General features: G+C 48.2%; 1 protein-coding gene across 6 annotated transcripts in view; it reads left to right on the top strand.

Moving 5' to 3' along the window:
• The window catches only part of FMNL3 (formin like 3), a 53,554-nt gene that overhangs the window by 12,617 nt on the left and 15,371 nt on the right, over positions 1–25,566 (top strand). For 5 of the 6 annotated variants that reach the window (XM_042946444.1, XM_042946441.1, XM_042946443.1 and 2 more), the window contains exons 2-5: positions 18,683–18,766; positions 20,756–20,836; positions 21,117–21,193; positions 24,379–24,462. In XM_042946444.1, the coding sequence (XP_042802378.1) occupies positions 18,683–18,766; positions 20,756–20,836; positions 21,117–21,193; positions 24,379–24,462 (326 nt within the window). Of the gene's footprint in view, positions 1–18,682; positions 18,767–20,755; positions 20,837–21,116; positions 21,194–24,378; positions 24,463–25,566 lie in introns of those variants that run through there. The other variant, XM_042946445.1, reaches the window with a different exon arrangement.

Genomic DNA, 25,566 nt, shown 5'->3' with positions numbered 1-25,566 from the left:
TCTTTCCAGAGTCAGCCCCTCGTCCTCAGTGCTGCTTTGGAGGGGATTGTGTAGATTAAGGCAGAATATAAGGGAAATTCCAGAACAAGTTTTCCTCTGCTAAGAGGTGTGGTGGGAAGATTTGGACTTGGGAATCAGCTAGACTTATCCCACCAGGACATGGGCTATTCAAGTGTTGGGTTTTGGTTTTCGTTTTTGGGGGGATTTTTGCTTTGTTTTTTACTCACTATGTGCCAGCGATATCATTGGGTATACGCTGGTGGTGAAAAAACAAGTATCACCTCTGCCTTCGTGGAATTTAGAGGGAAAGACAGATATTAAGCAAATAAATATTTAATTGCAAATTATGATAATGTGCTTAGAGGCAAAGAACAAGTCGTTAGGAGAGTGCGTAACAAAGACTCCCCCTAAATAAGAAAATGTGTCTTAGGTGCCTGCTATAAACATAGCACTTTCCTGAGTACTTCAGAGAATTCCAAAGAAATAGAAGACAATGATCACTATCCAAGTTGGAGAGACAAAATATATACTTAGAACTGTACTTTGAATAAGTGTGTGTCATCAGATTGTCTACAAGATTCTTTGTGTACCTCAGTCTTATCCATAACATGTGCATCTGGTCACATGCATTTGTGAAGGCCAAATGAGATCGTGAGGTGATGGGGTCACACAGTTACAAGTACAGAAGGATTGGAGAGTTAGGGAAGGATCGGTGTGGCAGAGGATTGCTAAACAGGCAGTACTCTAAGAAGGACAGGGACTTCCAGTCAGGTCAAAAGGTGACAGGTGTGGATCAGGAGTTAGGAGGCTGTTCTAGGCCAGAGCAGATGGGAGGAGATTAAAGAGATTAAAGAGGAAGAACGAGCTAGCCATGTGAGGGGCAGCCAGGAGCTCTGCTGCTGGGACAGAGGAGCCTAGTTACAGACAGAGGCTGAGCTTGGATCAGGATGGATGATGGGCAGTTCACAGAGTTTTGTCGGAAGAGTCCCTGATTGGTGGAAAAGGCTGTGGAGGCCTTCTTGCCTAGGCTTTCAGTGGGGAATAGAGATTAGTTGGTAAGTGGTTCATAGCCATTCATGGGTTTGCTCTTTAAACTGAACGATTGAAATATAGGAGAAATGAATGGTGACTCAGTCCTTATAGGTTACAAAATCAGAATAATTTCATGTAAGTATCACTGGATAGAGGATGATCCATATGTTATCCCTGAACTGCAGAAGTCCAAAAATTTAGAAGATTCCATTTCTAGTCACCAGGTTTTGGGCATTCTTTCCTTTGCCAAATCTCTCTTACCTTCTTTTATGAAGGTATGAAATCTTATCTTGCACTAAATAATTTGTATTATTAACAATGTCTTGTTCACAGTAAGTGCTCAATAAATGTAGCTCATTGTATAGTAACAGTATCTAGTGTTTGTGAGCCGCTTTCTACCTCCTAGTGTTTTCTTGCACACTATTGGGGTGCAAGGTAGAAGGATGGTACCATACCCTCTTCCATCTAGTCATCCAGGCCAGATGCCTGGGAGTCACTCTAGGCTACTGTTCCTCTCACCTTCTCTCCATATGTACTGCCAGGCCATAGTTGGTCCTCATCAGTTACCTGGTCTGTTGTAACAGATTCCTTAGTGGTCTCTCAACCCCAGTCTTGCAGACCTACCTGCCCTGACCCCTCACATAGCCATATGTAAAGACCTCGGGGAAGGGTTTTCTAGGAAGAGAGAACAATCTGTGCAAAACCAGAGAGTGGGAAACAGTTCTGCACAGTTGAGGACCTGCAGGAACATCAGATTGGTTTACAAGAATGCTGGAGAGAGGTGAGCAGGGCCTAGGTCACGGGGGACCTTGTCAGCCTTGGTAAGGAGTTTGGATATCAATTGTAGAGGGAGTGACCTGATCTGCTTTATAATGTTAAGAGTTCACTATGGCTGTTGTGTGGAGAGTCCCGGAATCTGGCTCCCCTCTGGGCAGCGTGGTGGCCTGAGTGATACCAGGCTCCTCACTCGACTTTGCCCAGCAGAGTGATCATGCCCTCTGTCCTTTCAGGTTTGACTGGTGCCCAGTCCTCACTCCTATACCCGCCCTCAGGCCAGAAAGGGCAGTGCCTGTGCTAAGCTGGCCTCAGTGTTTGGCGTGCCTGCCAGTGGCCTGAGCCTATAATTTGGCGGGTTGGCTGGTTACAAAAATAAAAAGTGCGACCTATAACTAAAGCTGAGTGGATTCAGTAAAGAGGGAGCTTTTAATTTGCAGAGGTCCTGGGCTGTATTTAAGTGGAGGAGAAATGTGTCTCCTCCCTAGGAGCTGCTCCATTTTCTCTCTTTAGTACCTGCTCTGGGGAGGGTTGGGGTTTGGGGGTCTGGGGGGCGAGCTGTGCAAAACTTTAGGGGGATATTTGGAAGGGATGTAAGGGTCCAACAACAGGTTTGATGGGGCTTCCTGCAAAGTCAGTATTATTCAGTCTTCTTATGTAGCCCACTGGGATAGAAGTAGAGTTTTTAAATGATTTATTTGTTTATTCATTCATTCATTCAGTCAGTCAGTCAGTCAGTCATTCAACAAAGTTTATTGAGTGCTCTGTATCTTAGACACTAGGGATACCATAGTAAATGAAAGAGACAAACTTGCCTGGCAGAGTTCATGCTGTTGGGGTGAACAATAAACAAATGTATAGGTATGCAGTGTAATGTTAGGTAGCAGTAAGTGCCATGGAGAAAAAGAAGGTAAGAAGAGTTATAGGGGCAATATTTTAGATAAGATGGCAAGACACTTTTGGGGGATGAGGTATAAGAGAAAGTGAAGGACTACTTTCTGTAGACTCTGGATCCCAGCTCCTGAGGGAGAGTGTCTCAAGAAGGGGGCTCCCTCTGGCAGCACAGCGAGTCTGGACAAGGGTCAGATTAGCATTCATCTGGAGGCACAGCTGGTTCCTAGCCCCAGGTGGGTCCCTGTCAGAGCCTGTGGTTGTCTCTTTCCCCAATCCGCTTGTCAGAGCGGTTCGCAGGGCTGGGCAGGGTCTTCACTGATTGTAAATAGTTACTTGTCTTTCAAGGGCTCCTCAGGCCTGATTCTCAAGATTTCCTCAAGTCATTCTGTGTGTTCTTAGCCAATGGAAGAATAAGAAATCTGACCTAGGAAACTGCAGGGAGTTCAGGGATTCCTTTTGCCTGCTCAGCCAGGCCTTTTGCAAGAGCTTTTGGGCTCAATGAATCTGGATTTGAACCCTGGTTCTGCCAGTTATTATCTCTGTGACCTTGGGCCAGGGCCTTAACTTCCTTGAGCCTTAGTTTCTTTATATAATCAGGATAATAATACTTAACTTCTAGGGATTTTATGAGGATTAAATAACATATGTAAAGGATCCAGGGCAGTGTCTGGGATACTGGGTGCTTAATAAATTTTAAGTAGAAATATTCTAAGACCACTAACCTCATAAAGTAAGGGATTTAGTATTAAGGAGCCCAATAAGAATATTCAAGAAGTATGAATTATTGTTGATGGGTAGGGATTGGTTTTATGTACCTCAAGTGGTAAAATCACTGAACTGCCCACCACACGGTAGCCACCTTGCTTTACCACTTGATGACGTTGGCCTTGTCATGACCTATGCAAAGGCCTTAGGATCTCTAGGAACTGGCATAGCCCTTGACCTGCCCTTTAGCACATTTCATTTCTTATACATCCATGGAAGGATCAGACTTTAAGAGCCTTCTGGACTGGGGCATTTAGCAAGGCCAGAACAGTTAGCATAAGCCTGCCCAGGTCCAGACGTGTGCTCCTGGGACAGTACTGAACCCTGGGGTGGTAGGGGCCACTCTTATGTGGGTTCATTTGTAGATTGGAGATCACATACTCCCCTCCCCTCAGTGGCAGCCTTAGAGTGAGGCCCATACAATGTTCTAGAATGGATGGATGAGAGCTAACTGGGGAAGAGTGTCTTTGTTTAAACCTTCTGTGTCCAGAATATGCTTGAGCCCCTTACTTTGGACAGGCTTCTCGTTTGTGGTTGTGGTTATTTTGTTTTTACTCACTGCTCAGCGGAATCAGCATCACACAAGCACTCATTATCCTCAGGCCCTGGCAGTCAGGGCACTTGGTGAATCCCTTGTAAAGTGCTCACGTCTGCAGATTATTTTCCAATGCATTTGGCATGAGTTCCAGAATGATGGTCCAATAGCAGCTATTACTCGCTCCCTTTGGGTTGGCTAATTACTGCTGGCATCATGGGTGACTAAGGAAGTAAGAATCTGTGCTTTTATGGGACAACTGGTCCTGGTGAGCTCCCAAGACATTTACTTGTCATTTCCCCAGAATATTCTTGTTAAAAGTTTTGAGCATAAGCTCAGGAGGTGTGAGGGGTAGCCAGCTAGACAGTGTCTAGTGGCATTTGGCTTCTCCATTGATTCTTTCCAAGAATTGTAAAGAAATCATCTAGGACCTGTTGCTGCAGATGCCCAGGGAAATATCAAGATGGTGTCATAACATTATAAAAATACTACCAGCTGCTTCCGATTGTCTTGGAAGCAAGAGGGCAGGCAGCTTAGTCCATCCTTATTCTGTGGCAAGGCAGGCAAAGATTCCCGTCAGTGCTCTGGAGGGCCTCTGAGGCTGTGAACTGAGAATGGTTAAGGTGTCATCTTCCCTGCCTGGAGAGGGGAGAAGGACACAATGCTAGCCCTCAGAGATTTGCTGAGTGCAGCCTAGCTAGCCTTCATTCACTCAGTAAGCATTTATTGAGCACTTAAAATTATGTTAAGTGTTAAGAAAAGTAAAGATGACTAAGACCATGTCTGCCCCCAGGAGTTCAGTCTAGAGGGGGAGACAAACACACTAAACATATAATTGCAGTATACGGCTTGGGAAGTGCAATGGTATAGATAATGCAGGAGCATCTGGGGAGCACAGAGGAGAGGTGGGGCTCAGGGAGTGCTGCCTGTGGGAGGAAATCTATGCTGGCTAAAGGGATAATTAGGAGTTGGAGAGAAGTGTAGGAGAGAAAGCATTCTAGGTAGAGGAGACAGCATGAACAGAGGCAGCAGAGTGAGGCAGAGCAGATAGGTTGAGAATCCTCATGCAGCCACTTGAAGTCATTGAATTGTAAGGTGTCAGGCAGAGTGGTGGGAAAGAAGACAAGAGTCGTAAGGAGGTTTTGAATGCCGTGCGGAAGAGACTATACTTTCTACTTTTTGTACAGAGTGGCATGGTCAGATTTTGAGTTGTGGGTAGGTCAGTCTGGCAGCCATGGGTGGGAATCAGAATTGGAGGTGGGCCGCCGAGTGGGAGGCCTTGGTAGTGGAGTGATGGCAGTGGGATTCTGAACCAGGGCTGGTATGTGTGATGGAGACCGTGGGACAGACTCGATAGATAGTTACCAAAATTAAATTTGGGGGACTTGGGGTGCCTGGGTGGCTCAGTTGGTTGAGTGTCTGACTCTTGATTTTGGCCCAGGTCATGAACTTAGGGTTGTGGGATCAAGCCCCAGGTCAGGCTCTGTGCTGGGCATGGTGCCTGCTTGAGATTCTCTCCCTCCCTCTCTCCCTACCCACCCCCCCACAAATTGAGGGGACTTGACAATTGATTAGATTTGACATTGGGAAGATGGAGATGAGGGACAAGGGAGGAATTCAGGATGACACCAGGTCATCCAGGACACCTAGCTTGCTAGGTTAGCTAGATGGAGGTTCCACTGGTTAAGAACATAGGAGAGAAAATAACATAGAAGGAAAAGTGATAAGGCCAGTGTGAGACACATGAAGTTGAAGAGCCTGTGGAAGTCCAGGTAGAATGTCTAATGGACTGTTGGATATTTTAAGCTGAAACTCAAAGGAGAATTCTAGGATGGAAATAAGTATTTGACAGTCATCTGTGTCTACTGATCAAGTAAAATTGGGCCTGAAACATTTTCATGCCTTTCTCTGTATCCCCACAGACAGCACAGCCCTTTAAGTGACTGGGAGGGACAACAACTAGGACGTATTCACTATCACAAGGAGAAGACAGACTCGCTAGGAAGAGTGGTTAGTTGAAGGGGCCAAAAATAGAGATTTGTGGTAGAAATCAGACCTCAGGTTTGCACACTACAGGTTTAACCTGAGGAAGTCAGGAGACAATGGGGAAGTGATTTGAGATAAGGTGGAACACTAAAGTCAGCTTAGCAAAATCTCCAGAAAGTTAGAGGACTTGTTCCAGATCACTCAGCAGGGTGCCTTAGTCAGTGACACATTTGTGTCTCCCTGAATTCTGGTCCCAGCTTTCCTGTGAATCCCCTGGGTGACCGATGGTGTCTCGGTCTTATCTTTCAAAGGGGAGTATGTGCAACTGCTTTAACCTAGAGAATTAAGAAATGTATAAATAGATATATTAACCTATACTGTTCCACTCTATATAGTCTCACTTTTATGTATTTAAAAAAATTGTTTTAAATTTATTTTTTAATGTTTATTAATTTTTGAGAGATAGAGAGATGGACAGAACACAAGCAGGGGAGGGGCAGAGAGAGAGAGGGAGACACAGAATCTGAAGCAGGCTCCAGGCTCCAAGCTGTCAGCACAGAGCCCGATGCGGGTCTCGAACCCACAAGCCATGAGATCATGACCTGAGCCGAAATTGGATACTCAACTGACTGAGCACCCCGGTGCCCCCCACTTTTATGTATTATAAAGCTATGAAATTGTATTTTGAATGGGTGCTTAGAAGTTAACTCCTGGAGCTGCTCATCCCAGTTACTGTTTACAGAGCTCTTCTCCCGTGCCAGGCACCATGCAAAATCCTTTTCATTTATTCATTCATCCCTTCATTTAATTCTTATAAGAAGTAGATACTATAATCTACATTTTATAGGTGAAGAAACTTAGGTTCAAAGAAATTTAATAACTTTTCCACTGTCTCATAAAAAGTACCAGGATTCCATCTAGGTCATCCCCGATTTCAAAGCCCACGCTGTTATCTGTAGCACTCTGAGTATTTATTTATTTTTTAAATGTTCATGTATATATTTAGAGAGGGGGAAAGGGGCAGAGAGAGAGAGGGAGAGAGATCCCAAGCAGGCTCTGTGCTGCCAGGGTAGATAGAGCCCGATGCGGAGCTTGATCCCACGAACCGTGAGGTCGTGACCTGAGCTGAAACCAAGCCACCCAGGTGCTCCAATAGCACTCTGAATGTTTTAAATGCCATTCATATATGAGGGAACTGTCACCACGTGGTATCCAAGAAGGCAGTTCCCTTGTCTCTTTGCGCTGTGTGGTCTCCTTCTTACTCTGAGACAGAAGTCTTGAACTTTAGGTGTCTGGCACACGTACCTTGTTTAGCTGGTTTTACCCCAGTCACGCTGGCCAGGGAAGCAGTGTTTAATAATCAACCAAAGCCAGTCAGACAAATCCAGGTGGACCTTCCCAAGTTAGAATGGAGATTTATATTTATTCATTTTTTTGGTAAAGAGATGGCAAGACATGGTAGAAAAAGCCATCCTGGCAAAAGTTATGTTGGAGGCCACATATCTGGATTGGAATCTGAGTTTTGCCATGTTCTGTGTGATCTTCAGCCAGTTGGTTTCAGCTTCTTAATTCTCTCACCAATTAAACAGGCATAACATTTACCTCCAGTGGTTATTGAAGGCGGTAAGGGAGATTATGTGAGAAAAGTGCCTGGCATGCAAGAGGTGCTCAGTAACATTCTCCTCCCCATCTGTGGCCCTGAGTGAATATGGCAGTTAGGATGCCAGACATCGCAAGAAGCAGAGAAGATTCAGGATCTCTTTGGGTCATGGGGTGGGAACTGTCAGAAGGCTTCTGAGAGATGTTGTGTTTTGTTTTTTTTGTGTGTGTGTGTGTTTTTCCTAGCTGGACAGTCAAATGAGATGTAAAAAATCTGGGGCACTCAAAGGTGCAATTGGGGTGTGGGCACCTACGGCACCTCTGTCAAGCTCTGGCCTTAAAGGCATTAGGGGGACAATGTTGGGAAGACAGCTTCGATCAAGAGCATACCGGAGTCGTTATTGTTCCTCCCCCCCGAAGCACTGAGGACAGACCCCCATTTGAGAGCAATTGAGAAAGCAAGGAGAGACAGAAGACTTGTAGTGCCTCTCCCCAGCTCATAGGACTTGTGACAGATGTGTGCCCTTGTTGGGCCTCAGTTTATCCTTCCATAAAGCAGGAGTCATGCCCCTCCCACATACAGTCTGGAAGTAGGAAGGGATTCATTAAGTTTTATGGTTTGGTAATAAGCTCCTGGATTTAAAATGAGACTCCTGGAAAGCCGGAGCCTGGTCCGTCGCCAGTGTACTGGGTGAGATGGAGTGCTGCCCCCAGCTGGCCTCCGCTGTCCACATGGGTGGCCCACCGTACCTATTAAACTTGTTCTGGGTGCCAGACATTTTTGTTTAGGAAAAGCGTGTTCAAAGCAAAGTCCATGCCCTCATGGAGCTTACAATGTAGTTTGGGAAATAACACAGAATGTGAAAGGTGAATAACAAAATGAGAGAGAAGTTATTTTTCCATGATATCTTGTAGTTGAAGGATCTAGTACAGTACCTGGCCTAGGGTAGATGTTTATCAATTGCAATTTCCCCTTTCTTTGTAAATATGTAGGAGTTATCACAAAGGAACACATGTCTTCCAGTTGGCACAGTGTGTGATAACATCGAGGACACTAGAGTTGTTGAAGGTGTAACTGAATATGATTGTCAATAGGAGGTGAAGGGCAAAAAACCTCAAGGAAGTTCAGATGAAGGAGTGTGAAATCTGGGTGGTTTGGGGGAGGTTCCATGAGGAAGGTTGATTGTATTGATCCTGAAGGATGCATACAATTTGAAAAGGGACAGAGAAGGGCTAATGTAATTCATTGTCTCATTGTGTGAGGTTACAAACTCAGGCTTTGGAGTCAGACTTGGGTCCAGATCCCAGCCCCACCACATACTTGCTCTGTGAACTGGGGCAAGTTCCACAGCCCTTCCAAGCCTTTGCTAACTCGCCTATAAAATGGGAATAATGCAGGGTGCCTGGGTGGCTCATTTGGTTGAGAGTTGACTCTTGGTTTTGGCTCAGGTCATGATTTCATGTTTCGTGAGTCTGCATTGGGCTCCGTGCTGACAGTGTGGAGCCTGCTTGGGATTCTCTCTCTCTCTCTCTCTCTCTCTCTCTCTCTCTCTCACTTGCTCTCTGCCCCTCCCCTGCTCGCTCTCCTCTCAAAATATTTTTTTTTAATGGGAAAAATGCTAGTCCCAACTTCATAGAGTTGTTGTGAGACTTAAGTGAGATAATTCATATATAGTTCTTACCACAGTTCTGTGAATAAATGTTAGCTTTTGTCATTATTACTGTTTTCACTTTAATAGTAGTATCATTATTATCCTATTCATAGCCACCTACTTACCTTAGCTCCTAAGACCCTTTATGTTCTGGCTGTTCCCTGCCTACTGTAATTTCCTCCTATACACCATCATTTCATTATGGCAAATCACTTAGGGACTTCTGGACTTTTTATGATGTTTTGTGCTTCCAGGTCATGGAGATGCTGTTTCCTTGCCTAGAATATCACCATCTTCCCCTCTTTCATTGCCTTTTCCTGAGTCCTTCCTGCTTGATGTTTAAGACTAAATCCTATAGGATCTCTTCCAGGAAACCTTCCTTGGTCACTCTCTCCAGTTAGATGTTGCCTCCCTGGGCTCCTACAGCCCATGTGCAGCTTTTCACACTAGTGCTGCCTACACTCACCCTCGTTTGCTTATCTACCTTGCCCTTTGGGATGTAAACTTCCTGAATATAGGGATCCTGCCCTATTTATTTTTATATTCCCAGCTCCTAGCTTAGTGCTTGGCATATAGTTGTTTTCCAGCTAAACCTTGAATAAAAAACCCAAACAAACAAACCAACCAACAAACAAAAAATGTAACTAGCATTATATGTAACATTTACTATCTAGCTTCTGGTTTAAATGCTTTACATATGTTAACTTATTTAATCATCATAGCAACCCTATGAAGTAGATACTATTTTTACCTCCATTTTATAGATGAGGAATCTGCATCTCATAGAGATTAAATAATTCTCTCAAGGCCACATAACTGGTAAGTGGTAGAACCAGGATTCATGCCAGGACAGTGTGGCTCATCATTCGCCGCTTTAACCACGCTCTGAGGTTGTGATAGGATATTTATTGGATGTCCAAGAAAGGGTGAGGAGACATTAGCCATAAATCACAGCTCTATGAATACATGTTTAAAGGCATTAGTAAATGTGTGGAGACACTGTTGGGGTGGTGGTGGGTAACCTTCCCACTTTCACTTATGAAAGATTTGCTAGAAAAGGTGGGATTTCACCTGTTCTTAATAGAAGAAGAGGCTTGGCTGACAGTTTGGAATGATCTCTCTAGGGTGTCATGGAGCAGAACACTCAAATCTAGGAAGAAGAGGAGTATATGTATGGGGAAATTGAAGTTGCCCAGTCTTTATAGAGCACCTACTACAGTGGTAAACAACCTGGTAGTGATCCCTCTGGTGGTGATCCCTGTGCTCAGGAGCCTGTGGTCTAGCAGGCTGTAAGAAGATGAGTCTAATTATAGAGAAAGGCAGGGAAATGACTCAGATTTATGACATGAACTGAAGGACAGAGTTTAAACTCAGCATGAGGAGTGGGAGCTTGCTGAGAGAGCTGCAGCATATAAAGAAAGTGATTTGTGTTACAGTAGAAGGCAGATTATAGGAGAGAGAACCCGGAAGTAGAAAGGGCAGTAGTGAGAAGTTGGAAAATCCCCTCCAAAAATTACCAAGGGCCAAAAAAGAAGTTGGTGGTAGAGAGGTAGTAGCAGGATCAGTTACTTATTAAGCACCTGCACATGATTCAAAAAAGGAAAAGGCAGGGTGCCTGGGTGGCTCAGTTGGTTAAGCGTCGGACTCTTGGTGTCGGCTCAGGTCGTGATCTCATGGTCGTGGGATGGGGCCCTGCACTGGGCTTTGCACTGAGTGTGGAACCTGCTTGGAATTCTCTCTCTGGCTCTCCCTTGCTCACTCTCTCTCTCTCAAAATAAATAAATAAAGATTTAAAAAAAAAAAAACAAAAAAGGAAAAGGCATAATGCCTACCCTCAAAAAATTCATGTTCTAGTTGTGAGTAGAGGAAACACACACATGAAAGACACTATATGGAACACATTTAATTTGTGCTGAGATCCATGATATCAGTGACCAGGTATTTTCTTTCTTGTTGCTTCACCCATCTGGACTTCATTTCCAAGGTCATGTCATGGTCCAGAGTAGTTGTTGAAGTTCTAACCATTACCTCTGCATTTCAACCAGCTGGAAGCAGAAAGGAGAAAAGAAGAGTATGCTCCCTCCTTTTAATGACAGCTCTCAGAAATCATACACACTACTTCTGTTTATGTCCCATAGGTCACATAGCTATACCTAAATGCAAAGGAAGATGAGAAATATATCAATGCTGGGCTGCCAACTGCTCACCTGAAATTTGGAGATTCATTACTAAGGAACATGAGGAGAAGAAGTTGGGGCATAGCAAGCAGGTCTCTGCCATATCATTTTTCACATATGATTATGCTTTGGAGCTCGGAAGAGGGGCTGATTATTTTAGGCTGGGTGGTCACGGAGCTGATGGATTTTGAGTCAGTAAGAGGTAGGGATTCAGGAGATTGGGGAAACATCAGTTACAAGCAACTCCAACTACAAGCAAGAGTGGCTGTTCCAGGAGAGGACAAGGCTGGTCAGAGATGCCAGAGCCAACCCAGGCAGAATCCCACCTCTGAATCTCTTTCTTAGTTTAAGATGTTAAGAGCAGCATGCCAAAGTTCAGGTTTTCTTCTGTGAATGATAAGAAGTGAGAGAAGATATCTTGTTTGAGAAGAGACATGGTTTATCTTATGTTGCTGAGAAGTTGAGAAATTTCATCCATGTGCAGGTTGGAGGAGAAGGAGGGCTGAAAGTAGGGATGCTAGCTGGAAGGTTATCCCAGAGGGTCGGGAGTAAACAATAAGGGCCTATCTGATGGTGATAGTGGGAATGGAAGGGAAGGTATGGATGAGAGGCCCTGGGAGGGATGTGCGTTGAGTCTTGGTAAGTAACAGGCTGTGGTCTGGGGAGAGAGAGGAAAATGCCCTTTGTGGGATGTAAGTATTGTGTCCTCTGAGAGGTAGCGCTGCCTATCAGGGCTCCCCAGGCAGGAGGGCAGAGTATCATGAGGAGAAGGGGGCACCTTGGCTGTCCACAGGGAGAATGTGAGGCTCTCTGTCTCAAACCTCCTTAGCTTTGGAAATCTAGCTGCCCCCAGCAGAATAGTTTCCATTCTGCGTAACTGGGGAGTGTGTGGGTCTGGCTAACCGCGAGGAGGGGCTGAGGAGCCAGCAGACAGATCAAGTTGCTGTGGCAGTAGCTTTTTAGCTAGGGCCTGGGGGCTCTGTTGGGAAGAGCTAACATGAGTTCCCCTATCTGAGCTTGTGTGCTCCTTGACCGAATAGGCCATAAGGGATGTCCTCAGCTGGCGTCTGGATGCCAGGTTACGTGACATCAGTTGTGAGGCCAACAGTGTGGCAGAGGTGGAATTGGGGATTTGCTGGCTTTCGGGATGTGGCCAACTTCCTTTGCCTTCCAGGGTCGAATCTAAAGGTCCTCCAGGGTTAGGAAGAGGCCTTGGGGGTACGGTTATATTTGGAAAAAGCTACCTCTTTGATTGATGCTGGCCTTTTAGGGCCTCTCCTTCCTCTGACTTCCCTGGTGTGAGTTGCAGAGCTCAGCCTGAGACATCTGGTGAACCCATCTCTTTTTCCTCCAGGCTGCCCAGGGACTTGGCCCATAACTGCTCAGCAAGTCATTTCTGGTTATAGAGTCATCAGTGACCACAGAAGCACGTTCTCCGGTCAGGGCTCCAAGCCTGTGAAAGCTGGCCTTCCCCTGGCAGCTCATCCCCAGAGCGATAGCTCCAAGGAAACAAAACCAGAAAGCTACACCTACCCAGTACAAACATTTAGTCGAGGAGCACCTACTTTTCTGATGTCCTCTGTCGTGAGGTGCCCCAGCAAATTTCCCCTAAGTGTGATAGGGCAGCTCGGGCCTAGAGGAAGCTGTGTGTGGCTAGAGATGTGTTGCATGTCTGCAGCCTGAGCTCCCTGCCGGAGCTTGCAGCCCGAGGACGATGAGGAACAGAGGCGAACTGCACTCCTGAGGCAGCACCAGGGCTGGAGGCCTAGAATGCACCTCTTCTTATCCTCGAATTCTCCCATGTGCAGGGGGCTGAGTGAAGCATTCACCCCCACCTCTCCCTGCAGCCAAGTGTCCTGAATCCATCTTGTGATTGCTTTCCTGCCACAGGACACGGTTCTTCTCCCAGAACCTTTTACAGTTGACTCCATTTCATTCCAGGCTGTCTCAAGTGTTATCTCCATACCTGAGTTCTGGAAAGAGGATGGGAGGGAGGCAAGGAGAGCAGTCTCCCACTTGACAGCAAAACCAGGCTCAAGTTGGTTTGGTCCGTAAGGGCTGCAGTGAGACCTGGCCTCCTATCCGTTTGTTTCCTCCCCTGCACTACTCCCACCAGTTACGGGACTGGGGAAAAGTGGGGGGCTGTAGAGGGGCTGCTCCGGACCTTCTTCCCTTTAGCTCTTGGATCTTTGATCAAACTCTGATTTTTAGTTTGACTTTTTATTTCTTTTTGACAGGATTGTAGTTTGGGGGTGGGGAGTTTAGGAGGAGCTGTCCTGAAAGAAGATAAACAGTGACGCAGAGGCGGCAGCAGCAGCGTAGGCAGTGGGCTGGGCTACCGGCCTGCCTGCCTGCCGTCTGGGCGGGCTGGGTGGAGGGCTCCCGCCCTGCACACTGGCCAGCTGGCTTGTGTTAAAGCGCTGGCTGAAAATAACTCTCATTGTCTGGGAGCTGCTACTGCGGCAGGGCTGGCTGTGGCCGCCAAGGGGGCTGAGGCGGCAGAGCTGGTACCTCCCACCTCCTTGGGCTCTTGCCCTTTGGGAGCGATGCCCAGCTGGCCACAGCTGTGGCTGCTGCCCACCAGTAGAGATACGTGGAGGGCAGGCTGGGCCACTCCTAGTGCTCTGTCCTTTTGGCAGCTGGGGTTGGGCCTTTGTGCCTGGTGTTGCTTGCTTTGCTGTTGGCTTGGGCAGAGTTGTTGGTTTGTGAGAGAACGCAGGGCGGGAACACAGGGCGGGAACGCAGTGCTCCAGCTCCTCCTACAGCAGTCTCCTGGGCTCTCAAACCTTGTGCCTCCTCACCATATTCTATCTCTGCCCATCTGTGTAATGGGCTGATCTGTGGGTGCCTAAGAGGACTTGTTGGCAGCTGTGGCCAGGGGCTCGGCAGCATGTGGTGCCCAGGATAGTGCTTCACTTAATCTCTGGGGAAGTTCTAGATTCAGCTTCTCAGACTCCCCACCCTCCATGGACTGAGCACAGGGACTGGGGCTACCATACTTGGGAGAAGTGTCAGCCATAAGGCACTTGGTGGGAGGTGGTTCTGAGAGGGAAAACACTGAGAAAACCAGCCCACATTCTATATTTTCTCAGAATAAACAGTCCCTACCTGCCTTCCCTAAAGACTCCAGAATCCCCTTCGCAGGAAAATTTCAGACATCCCTCTTCATGCCTCTCAGAGGAGCTGGGCCAGCGTTCGTCTCTGTTCCTAAGATTTATCATGATTGACTGGGACCAACAGAAACAGGAGTTTTTGGTCCTTCCTATTTCTGTTTGTTGGGTTTTCCCCAGACCCGGCCCAAGGAGACTGACAGAGTCAGGGGTGAGTCCCAGAGCAAGACCCACACCTTCAAAGGAAACTCCAACCCCACCGGCATTTCCCTTCCCCTGCTATGGGAAGGAAATGAGGAGGGGCTAACTGGCTAGGGGTACAGAGCAGGAAAGGGAAGGGAACCTCTGTGACCAGAGCCCCCTCATTCCTCCTTGGCTTCACTGGGGCTGACAGGGGGTGGGTGGGGAGTCAGGAAGCCTTGCTGGAGGGACTGAGCCCTTGCTCTCACAGAACCCAGGAGAGGGTTAGGCACTGATCAGGGCTCTGTGCCTGACCTCAAACTGGCAGTCAACCAGACCAGCCCTGCCGGAGAAGCATCAGACCCACCCCTTTCTGCTGCTTCCCGTTATAGGTTTTTATTATTAGATTTCTGGCTGGTTGCTCTGATTTAGGAACTAGTCTCAGAGTTGCTTTCGGTGTGAGTTCATCTTCCCCTTCTCCTTACATCTCTCTGGGGTCTCCCCCTCCCTCCTCAAGGATGTTGGTATATAATTGTCTCCTAGTCTTAGGGATGGGAGGGCTGAGAGGGTGGGGGTAGGTATAAAGGATTACTCTGTCCCAAGCATTGAGAAGCAGTGCTGAAGGAGGGACAGAGGCAGAGATAGAGACGACCGAGAAGCCAAGAGGGGTCCTTGGGATGTTAGAACATTACACCGGGTTCTCAAGAGGAAGGGGAACGAAACTGTTGAACACCCACAGTGTTCCAGACACATATGGACATAAAATATTTATCATTTAATCCTCAGAAAATCCTGTGAAGTAGTGAGATTATCTCTGTTTTATGGATGAGCTTTGAAGAGCCCAAAGTTGATCTTGGGCTCTCTGACTCCACAATTGGTGCCTCTGTTCCAAGACAGCTGCACCCCCTTTCTGTTCAGCAAGGGTTTCAGTGAAGAGTTAGCAAGAATTTAGCCTAGCTGCTGCCTTAAGAGAGCCCACAGTCTCTGTGGAACCACTGAACAAAAATGTCAAGGAAACACACCTTTGAGACCGGAACATGTCAGGTTTGTTCCCTGGCTGTCCCCGGAACTCAGGAAGTTGTCCTTCCTCAAGACGTCAGAAGCCTGCTGGACTCACACACGTTATCGATTAGAGTCAGAAGCCCTAATGCCTTTGTCTGGCAAGGAGAGAAACCCATGGTGGGTGGCTCCCACCCCGCAGCCGGGGACTGATTTCTTGTGGGAGTGCTGGAGGCTGAGGGAATTCCCCCACCCACTTCCTTCCCCATCACACTTGGGCCCCACAGAAGCAGAGAAGCAGAGACAGCATCACTGTCTAGAAAGTGCCACACAAAGCTCTAGACTGGAGGCTGTGGGCCTGTGGTCACAGCTGATTCATGCTTTTGCCCCAGTGTCCGTACTCCGGAAGGCCATCTCTCTTGGGCATCTAAAGTTTTACCAGGTCCCTGAGGTGCCTCCTCCAGGCTCTTAGGCTAGGGTTCCCAAAGGGGGTGACTTTGTTCTGCCTCCGAAGCCCTGGGGGCACCAGACATTTCCTCCCCAGTTCACCTGGGGAGGTGGGAATGCGCGAGGCCACAGCAGCTGATAGTGGGTGGCTGAGGAAGTTGGTGTAGACAGGATGTGATGTCTGCTACAGTAGCAGCAACCCCACCCCGCACCGCCTTCTCCGCCAGTCACTTTCTTCCAGGGGAGACAACTATTTTCTATTTCCATGGCATAGACTTAGGAGAAACAGGCAGAAGACAATGAAGTGCTCAAGATGTACACAGAACCAGAACTAGGCCTGAGGTCTGTTTCTGCTCTGGTCTCACCTAGGCTTAGCTAGCAGCAGCCTGGCTGTGGTTAAGAGGGAGACATTGGTCTGAGCTCACCTTCAACCTTTGGGTCTCTGTTCTGTTGTGGCCTCTTGCCCCTGTCCTCTTCTCCACACAGACATGCTGATATTGGCCCTTAGCCTAGGAGTTGCAGAGAGAACATTCGGGATTGTATTTGCCCAGCCAGCCATCCCTACTGCATCAGCAGTAGGGGGATTTGATTAGCCCCTCTTTCCTGCAGGAGTTCAGGCAGACTAGCAGGGCAGCAGAAACCATGAGGAGGGGTATGATGGGTGATCCTCTTCCCCTTCTTTCTTCTCTCCCCTGCCGCATTTTGATATTCCTAAACACTGAGCAAAAATCCCAACCGTACTCCTTTTTTGAAGTGTAGTGGAGCTGGGCCCATTACTCAGAACCAGGATGTCTTAACCTTAGGTTTACCATCCACTTACTCTCCACTAGGTGCCTATCATGGTATTAGACATTATCAGGGGTTGGAGACCATATGAATAGACACAGTCCTTTAGGGGTTAAGAGAGTGTATAACTAGTTTAATAGTATGTGTGTAGATAAATACATAATAGATAAATCTAACAGAAATAAATGATATTTAAGGTTTTTCTTTCAGTTTCTTAGAATATGGAGGGCCGACTCCCAGGATACTCCCACTCTTCTGGAATAATGCAGGGCCTGTGTGACTCCCGAGGATCGTGGGTGCACACATTTTGTGTCCCCGGGGATGAGGATGTCAAGGAGTGGGCAGATGTAACCCAGTGGTCACGCTTGGGTGACCAGGGAGTTAGAGCTGAACTTGGAGCAGTAAGTAAGGGAGAGAAAGATGAGAGGAAGGCCTTTCAGGTGGCCTGCAGCGTGCTGGGGGAAGAAGTCAGATTTGTGGGAAGTCCTGTGGGTTATCAAACAGCCGTGGTACTTCAGGTAAGAGATCATATTTGATTCAGGAATATGGGGTGGGGGGCAGGTGCAATGATCTGCCTTTAGAGGCAAGGGCTATGACCTCCAACAAAGGCAGCCACGCTGGTTAGAAGAGAAGCTTGACTGGATGGGGGTAAAGGAGGGGAAGGTAGGACTGTTAGCCTGTGTGGGGATAGACCATGGGTGCCTTGGGCTTCCCTCACTCTTTATTCTTTCTTTATTCATTTAGCAAACAGTAGTGAGCAAAAGAAAATGACTCCTGGTCCCTTCCATAGTCTAGGTTAGAGTGTCTTTCAGTAAGGGGGTGGGACATTTTATTGTGTCTTAATTAATTGGAAGGTATGTCACAAGTAATTTGCTATTAATGATTAAAGTACTGAAATTGTGTAAATTATTTCCTTAGAAAAATGAGCAGTTATCTTCATGCTAGGGTCCTTCTCATGCATTTGTATCCCAGTATGGGGAAAAGGGGTAGACTCGTAGCATCTACATGGGCTGTGGCTGGTTCAGGATTCACCCTCGGTTGTGCACCATGCAGGAAGGCCACCCATCCCTCAGGCTGAGGGGGAAAAGCAGATTGAAAGTTGCTGTCTTAGGGGCACCTGAGTGGCTCAGTCAGTTGAGCATCTGACTCTTGATTTCGGTTCCGGTCATGATTTCACAGTTCGTGAGTTTGAGCCCCATGCTGTGCTCTGTGCTGACAGTGTGGAGCCTACTTGGGATTCTCTCTCTCCCTCTCTTTCTGTGCTTCCACCACTTGTGTTCTCTCTCTCAAAATAAATACATAAACATTTAAAAAAAAAAATGTGTTGCTTTAGACAGGTGGCTTTCAAACTTTTTTGCCTTGTCCCATGTTAAGAAACACATGTTATGGCCTGACTTCTGTGTGTGCATATGTATATGAAATTACTTAAGACATGAAAGAAACAAAAGTTTCATGAAACATTGCAGTTAATTCTGGTATCTTCTAGCCTATTCTATTTTAATCTGTTTTCATTTTAAAATAAAGTTAATCTCGGCTCACTAAATTGGAAAACATTGCTCAACCAAACTGAATTAAATATGAAGGGGAGGCAGATGGACTGCCCTGCCTCTCTGAGCCTTCCTTATCAACCACAGAGTGTCAGGGTGAAGCTGGGGGGTCCAGGAGGGAAAAGGTATGCATGCTCCAGCCTTTCTCTTCTCTGGGTGCAGGGAGCTTTCAGCCCATTGACTCAGGTTCTCTCCTCAGAGCTCCATGAACCTGCCTCCTGACAAGGCCCGGCTCCTGCGGCAGTATGACAATGAGAAGAAGTGGGATCTGATCTGTGACCAGGTATGAGGTTTGGGGCAGGTCCAGAAGCAGGGGTTGTGTCTTGGGCTGGACAAGGCAGCAGGGCCAAAGGCACTGACCATAGCCCTGGGGTCCCTCGAGAAACTCTGGCCTGGGCTTCACCTCGGTTCATGCTCGCTTTCTGTTCCAAGAGGATGCTCCCAACAGAGACCGGGCTGGTAGGCCAAGTTCCTCTCTAACTCCTACAAAGAGCTGTCTTGATTTCTTCCTGATGGGCAGGAGCCTGAGGAAGTTTGTGTAAGTCTAGCTGTCTGTCTGTCTGCAGAGGAGTGGAGTAGTTTTCCCCACAGACCCTGTTTCTGCCTTTTCTCAGGATGAGGGCTCTGCCTGGCAGGGTAGACCGAAGGACCGTTTCTTTCTCACTCTGCCCTAGACCTGCCTTTTCTCATTATTTACAGGCCTCTAGGAATGAGAAGACTCAGCCCCCTAGTCTTCTGTTCCCAAATCTCAGAACGTGAGGATGGAAAGCTCCCCAACATGAATGGTGTTTCAAGCTGGAAGAGAACATAGAGATTATCAGAACCAAGAACCAACACCCATGGCCTGGTTCTTTCCCTTGCTCACATTTGGAGACCACAGGCCATGAGGTTCTGAACTCAGATGGGCCTGTCTGCACAGCCAGGAGAGTCCACTTTTACTTCCTTACCTCCTGGGGTATGAAAGCACCTGGTGCAGGATGTAGGCCACGAGCTTACCCAGCACTTTGTCTTCAGCCTTGTCACAAATTTATTATTTCTTTTCAAGCACTGAGCAGAGTCATAATAGCTAACATTTATTAAGTACTTCTTGTGGACCGAGGACTTTACATATACTGAAGTATCTCGTTTAGTCCTCACAAAAACCCTCAAGGAAGGCACTGTTATGTTTTACGGATGAAGAACCCCAAGGCTCAGTACCTTGCCTGTCACTTGGAGCCAACTCCATCTGTGCTATTATTATGCTCCACTGTCTCCCAAATCATTGACCTCTGGTAGAATTATGCTTCAGAGAGCCTAGCCCAAGTCCCCTCCTCTCCAGGGAAGGCCCATTTCCATGTGTTCTGCATTAAGCGGAGCTGGTGAGCATGGTCAGCTTGGGGGTTGCAGAACAGTAGCCGGTTGGTACTGAGTTTCTTTAATTGATAATGTCTCCAGTCTTTTTTAGGTCACATAATTTCAGCATTTCTCAAACCTTTCTTTTTTCTTTCATTTTGTGTTTAGTTTCTATTTCCTAACATTATGTTGTTCTCCTGGACCCTCTGCAGCCCCTCCCCCCTCCCGCCCCCCACCAACTCTTCAGATATCTCAGTTGTGAAGGCCCTAACAGGACCAGAATGCTTAAGAGTTTTCCCTGAGTTTTCTCTTGGGTCAGATGTGGGGGTTGGGCCAAAATGGGGAGGGTATGGTCCTGTGCCCTGTGTGGAAGGGGATCGGGGGATGACCTCACCAAAAGCAGGCTTCAGCGTTTGAGGTTGCCTGAATTGTCAGGGCCCGGGGCCTGGGCAAGGAACAGAAAGTGTGTTTGCAGCCCTGAATGTGTTAGTACTGTGACGCCAGTCTGGTCCCAAGTCTGGGTTTCAGGGCTGAGGAAGCTGCATTCTGCAAGGCCTAGCTCCTCTCTCCGTGGCCTTCCTAATCCCAGCCCATCAGTTAGCTAGGCAGTGGGCACCATTTCTCAATTGTATCTTTATTTTGGGTGCTATTCTCAGCTCTGTAATCCCCACATCTTATCAAGCAGCAGGCTCTTAAAATAATATTCAGCATAGAAAAATATTTTAGGCTCAGAGATCACTAATTGGAGAAGGGGAAGATGGCAATAGATGGGAAGCACCTGAAAATAAGGAAGAGAACCTATGGTTTAGGTGATATTAAGGGCCAGGTGACGACTTTAGGAGGCTGGTCCCCTCACACTGGACACCATGAGTGTTTGACTTCCTCAGCACTCTCCTCAGAACTCTGGGTGTCTGTGCGCACACGTGTGTTTCCCTCACAGGAACGGTTCCAGGTGAAGAATCCTCCCCACACTTACATCCAGAAACTCCAGAGCTTCTTGGACCCCAGCGTAACTCGGAAGGTGAAGTGTGAGGAAGGGAGGCCCCCCCTTGCTGTCCCTTACAGTCCTATGGGGTTTGGGGCGCAAACATTTTGACTCAGGGTGGGACATTTGCTTCTGAGCAATGGGACTTTGGTTGCTGGGTTTGGAGGCCATGGGTCCGGAGTGGCTGGCTAATAACAGAGGGAAGGCTTATAACCGCTCTCTTGTATCCCTTCCTTTTCCTTTTCTACCCCTTTTGTTTGTACTGCAAAGTTGGATTGGGGGCCTCCAATAGTGACAGGAAATTCCATGTTTACAGAAGTTCAGGAGGAGAGTTCAGGAGTCAACCAAAGTACTGAGGGAGCTGGAGATCTCACTTCGTACCAACCACATTGGGTGAGTCCGAATCGGCCATCAGGATCTGGTGTCTTCTGAGGATGGTTTGCCTGTTTACTTCCCTGCCATCAGGGACAGTTGCCCCTTGAATGGCTTTGGTTCCTCAGAGCTTCAGACTGTTCTTTTTCTGGCTTTTCTCCTTTTCAGCTCTGCCAGCTGCTGACTGATGCTGCTGGCAAGCTTGGGGCCTCTCCTGGGGTCTTCAGCCTGTGGCTTTGAGTAGAAGACATTCCCATAGCAGCTGAGACTAGAGTCTGCCTGTGGCCTGGGGCTGGGCCAAGGGAGGCCCAGAGAATGCTAGGAATGGGGGAGCATATTACATCGGGTAGCTGAGACCTCGTTCCTGGACTCTTTGGTGCCCAGGAGATTATTTTCTTGATTACAAGACAATCTTAGTTCATAAGCAGAAGAAGCTTCCTAGTGCACCAAGGAAGAAGATCTAAGGCAGTGGGGGCGAGGAGTTGAATGTCTTCTGTATCTACAGACCCTGGTACTGCCAACCTATTGATGGGGCCCCTGGGAACTTCGTGAGTCTTGTTTTCTAGTTTCTGAGTGGGAAACCAGAACTTGCTAAACAGGCAGAAGGCTAATGCCTGAGGGACAATGAAAGGTGGCAGTGGTCTCAGTTTTATAAAATCATAACCAATCAGAGTATATGTAGTGAAAGTGAGAGAGAGAGAGAGAGAGAGAGAGAGAGAGAGAGAAAGGTGTGTGTGTGTGTGTGTGTGTGTGTGTGTGTGTGTGTGTATGTGTGTGTGTACACAAAGGATAGTGAGGGATACCTGATGTTGGACTGCAGGCAGGGCTACAATCCTGATCGAAGGGCCTGGCACAAATGTTGAGAGCTTGCATGAGTGAGAAGTTGAGCCTGGGGTGGGGGTGGAGTGGCTGGGCAGGTGCCATCTCCAGGGTCCTGGGCTTCCTGAGAGCAGAGGTAGAATGAGCCAGATGACATCATCTGCATTTCCCCCTCTGTCCGCAACAGCCGCCCACTTGTTCACCCCAGGCTGAGTCTGCCTGGGGCTCTTATAGAGGCTACCTGTTTGTAGCCAGCTGCTGCAGCCATCACAGGGGAAATGGCACAGGAGAGAACAGGAAAGGGATAGTTCCTGGCCTCGGAGCTGTGCCTGGTGGCCAGAATTGGCTCCTACACCTCATCCACGAACCGGAATGAAAGCTGACATGCTAGGAAACTAAACCTCCGGCTTTATTTGGTAAATCCTCGCACAGGGAGTGACAGGGCCTCGTCAGCTACCCTGTGTGTGAGGGCAAGAGTGAAACAGATGGCAGCTCCCAATCCCACCTACCACCCGGCACCCTACCACAGGGCCTTCTCCTCCTCTCCCCTCCCCTCCCCTCCCTCTCAGGCCCTCCTTTCTTTCATAGTAAGTCTAGCTGCATGAGGATGGGGGCCCGTTCTTCTCCGGAGAGGGCCGCAGAGCAGTGTGCGACACTCCCTTCTGCTCACCCCTTCTACCTGGTGCCTGCCTCTCTGGCCACTGGCCAGGGGCTGGGGCCAGAGCAGCACGGTTCCCAGGCCTGGGGCCTCTTGGCAGTTGGCACACAAGTCAGAGGTCTGGACCTGGCCCTTGGTTCCCAGGGAAGAGCATAGTGTCTGGCATTTTAGGAGCTCCTGTTGTCTGTGGGGACGGGCCAGGCTGTGGTAATCATGTGGGGAGGGCCAGGCTCCTTCCTGGATTTCTGGGCAGGAAGAGTTTGTCAGGCTGGGGTGTGAGTGCTCCAGGGCAGTAGGAGCCCAGGGCAAGGTGGGGAGAGGAGGATCCTGCTTCTGTCATAGCCTGATCAGCCCGAGGGCCTGCCGAAGCTGGGTGTGCAGGGGCAGCCCAATGGGAACTCAGGCCCTGGAGCGGGGCAGGCTGGGAAGTGGGATTCCAGAGCCTCACCAGCTCCTCCTCTCTCTGGTTTGTATTGGTTTCTCTCCCTTGCCGAAGTGCCCTTTAACCTCTCCTCAAAGTGTCAAGATCCCGAAAATAGCAGTGTAGACTCAGACAGGAAATGAGAAGGGGGTGGGGAGCTGGAGAGCAGACAGACAGGAAACGGGAGGCCTGTCGGCCCCCAGAGAGGAAGCTAACTTCAGGCAGCTCCGGTGTCAGTCAGCCTCAGCTGAGCCTGGTGCTCTGGCCCAGCCTCTCACTGTAACCCAGGGTGTGGCCAGCAAACATGGCGCTGGTGTTCCAGCCGTGGGGGAGACGCGGCTTTGCAGGGCTGTGGGGTACAGCTGGCCTGTAAAGAGCCCCAGACATCCAAGGGAACAGAACGCTCAGGAGAGTCAGGGTTTTGTCCTGAGAGTTTTATATCTCTCTGTGCTGTGGAATGAACCTGTCCTGTAACAGTGTTCCTGGGATCGGCTCTTGAATTTCCTTCCAGGGATATCTTAGGCCAAGAGGCCTGAAGGCAGAAGGATGGAAATGCCTGGTCCATTGTCTTTAGGATCTTTGTTGTCCTTGTTCCTGCCTCTCTGGCTGAAGGGGCCTGAGTCCTCAGTCTGGCTCTGAGTGGTCATAGCCATTCTAGAATTACTTGAGTCCCTGACTATTCCCCCATCCTTTTCCTATTCTGCCAAACTCACCCTAACTAAACACAGAATCCCCACATATCTCTCTTTGCTCACTATGGTCCCAAATATCTTTCCTTGAACTTGGTGGACGGCCCCTTTGGCCCACCATGTCTCTGTTCCAGATTTCTCTTTGACCCCTCCCGCCTGTCTTTTGACTGAGACTCACTGGGGACCTGTGAGATGTTATTAGGCATAGCTCTGCACAGCGGCCTGTGGTAAATGCTCTTGATAAACCTCCCCACCTCCCCATAATTCTGCCAATAAACATCAAGCAGGGACAGTGCACCCAGTGTTGTGCTAGACCTCAAGGACACAGAAAATGATTGAGTCAGGTCCCTGCCATTTAGGAGAGGATTCCTGAAAGCTTGTTTGGCTGACATGGTATTGGAAGGCCTTGTACCTTTCCCCATTCCTGGCTCCCCAACCTAGCAGAGGTCTAGGCCAGTGATGTGACCGTAGATGAGTCTGCCATGGGTTTTGAACTTCAGCATTTTCCCAGCCTGGTGCTAAGTTCCAGAGGATTCAGGAGTGGGTGTTGGGTCAGAGACCCCTCCTCACCCTCGACTCACTTTAGCAGACCCCTCCACTATGTTTCCTTTATCTGCAGGTGGGTGCGAGAGTTTCTGAATGATGAGAACAAAGGCCTGGATGTGCTGGTGGATTACCTGTCCTTTGCCCAATGTTCTGTCATGTGAGTACCACCCTGGGGCCAGGGCTCAGGACCAACAAGGGAGGACACAGTCCCATTCTGATTTGCTTAGGAGGGGTGAGGTTGCCGTAGTGAAGATGGGAATGGAGATCCCAGGCCAAGACGAAGAGCCCAGGCAATGGTGTGGGAATGGACAGGCAGCCAAGGGGATGTCTGGGATCTGCAAAGAATGCCAGGTGGGGAACAGAAGGAGAACGATATGGAAAGGGCACTCGGGATCAGAACTCAAAGGATCCAGACTCCAGGCTGAGAGCAGTCAAAGGAAACGTCCTGGATTCTGGGAGAGATGCCTGGTGGGATTCATTCCTTTGGAAAACTGTCTTTAAGATTCTCCTTTGGGTCTCCAAATGTGAGATGCGAGAGGGTTACTCCAGGTCATTGCTGAAGGGCCCTAGGAGCAGTGGACATGACCTTTGACCCAAACTAAAAATGAAGTATTCAGGAGGCTTTTTCAAGCAGGTTGGGGGTTGGAGGTAGCCCTAAGCGAATTGGTACAGATGAGAAGGCAGCATGAGGTGGTGAAAAAAACGAGGGCTTTCAAAGTATGACAACCACAAAGCTGGTTGTGGGTCTCGGTTATGTCCTTTACTATCCATGTGACCTCAAGCATATTTACGTCCTCTTCTATAAAAGGAGATCCATGTTCCAGGGTTGTTGTAAGGTTTAGACGATAATGTGTGTAAAGCAGTTAGTGGTGTTTGGAACGTAGTAAGTCCATATTGCCCTGGCCACTTTAGTGTTAATTATGATTATTCAAGGCGGTGTAACCTACCATAATTACCTGAATATATGGAATTACAGTGGGATTACAGTGATCATTCATGTGATGACCAATAAATACTTCAGACTTCTACCCAAGACTTAAGTCAGGCCTTGGCTGACTAATCATCCCAGTTTGCCCAGGGTTTTTCCCAGTGTTAGCACCAAAAGTCCCGAGTCCTGGGAAACTCCTCAGTTCTGAGACTTGGTCCTAGCCTAGACTTTCACTTTTGTTGTTACTGTCCTTGCCCATGGCCATTCTCCTTTGTCTAGCAGATCTTCAGTCTTCTCTCTTTAGGGGTTTGAACTAATGCCTCTCCTAGGTTT

The sequence above is a fragment of the Panthera leo genome, chromosome B4 (genome assembly GCF_018350215.1).
Source record: "Panthera leo isolate Ple1 chromosome B4, P.leo_Ple1_pat1.1, whole genome shotgun sequence".
Classification (NCBI taxonomy): domain Eukaryota; kingdom Metazoa; phylum Chordata; class Mammalia; order Carnivora; family Felidae; genus Panthera; species Panthera leo.
The sequence above is the reverse complement of the archived record's forward strand: the minus strand, read 5'-3'. Positions and strand labels throughout refer to the sequence as shown.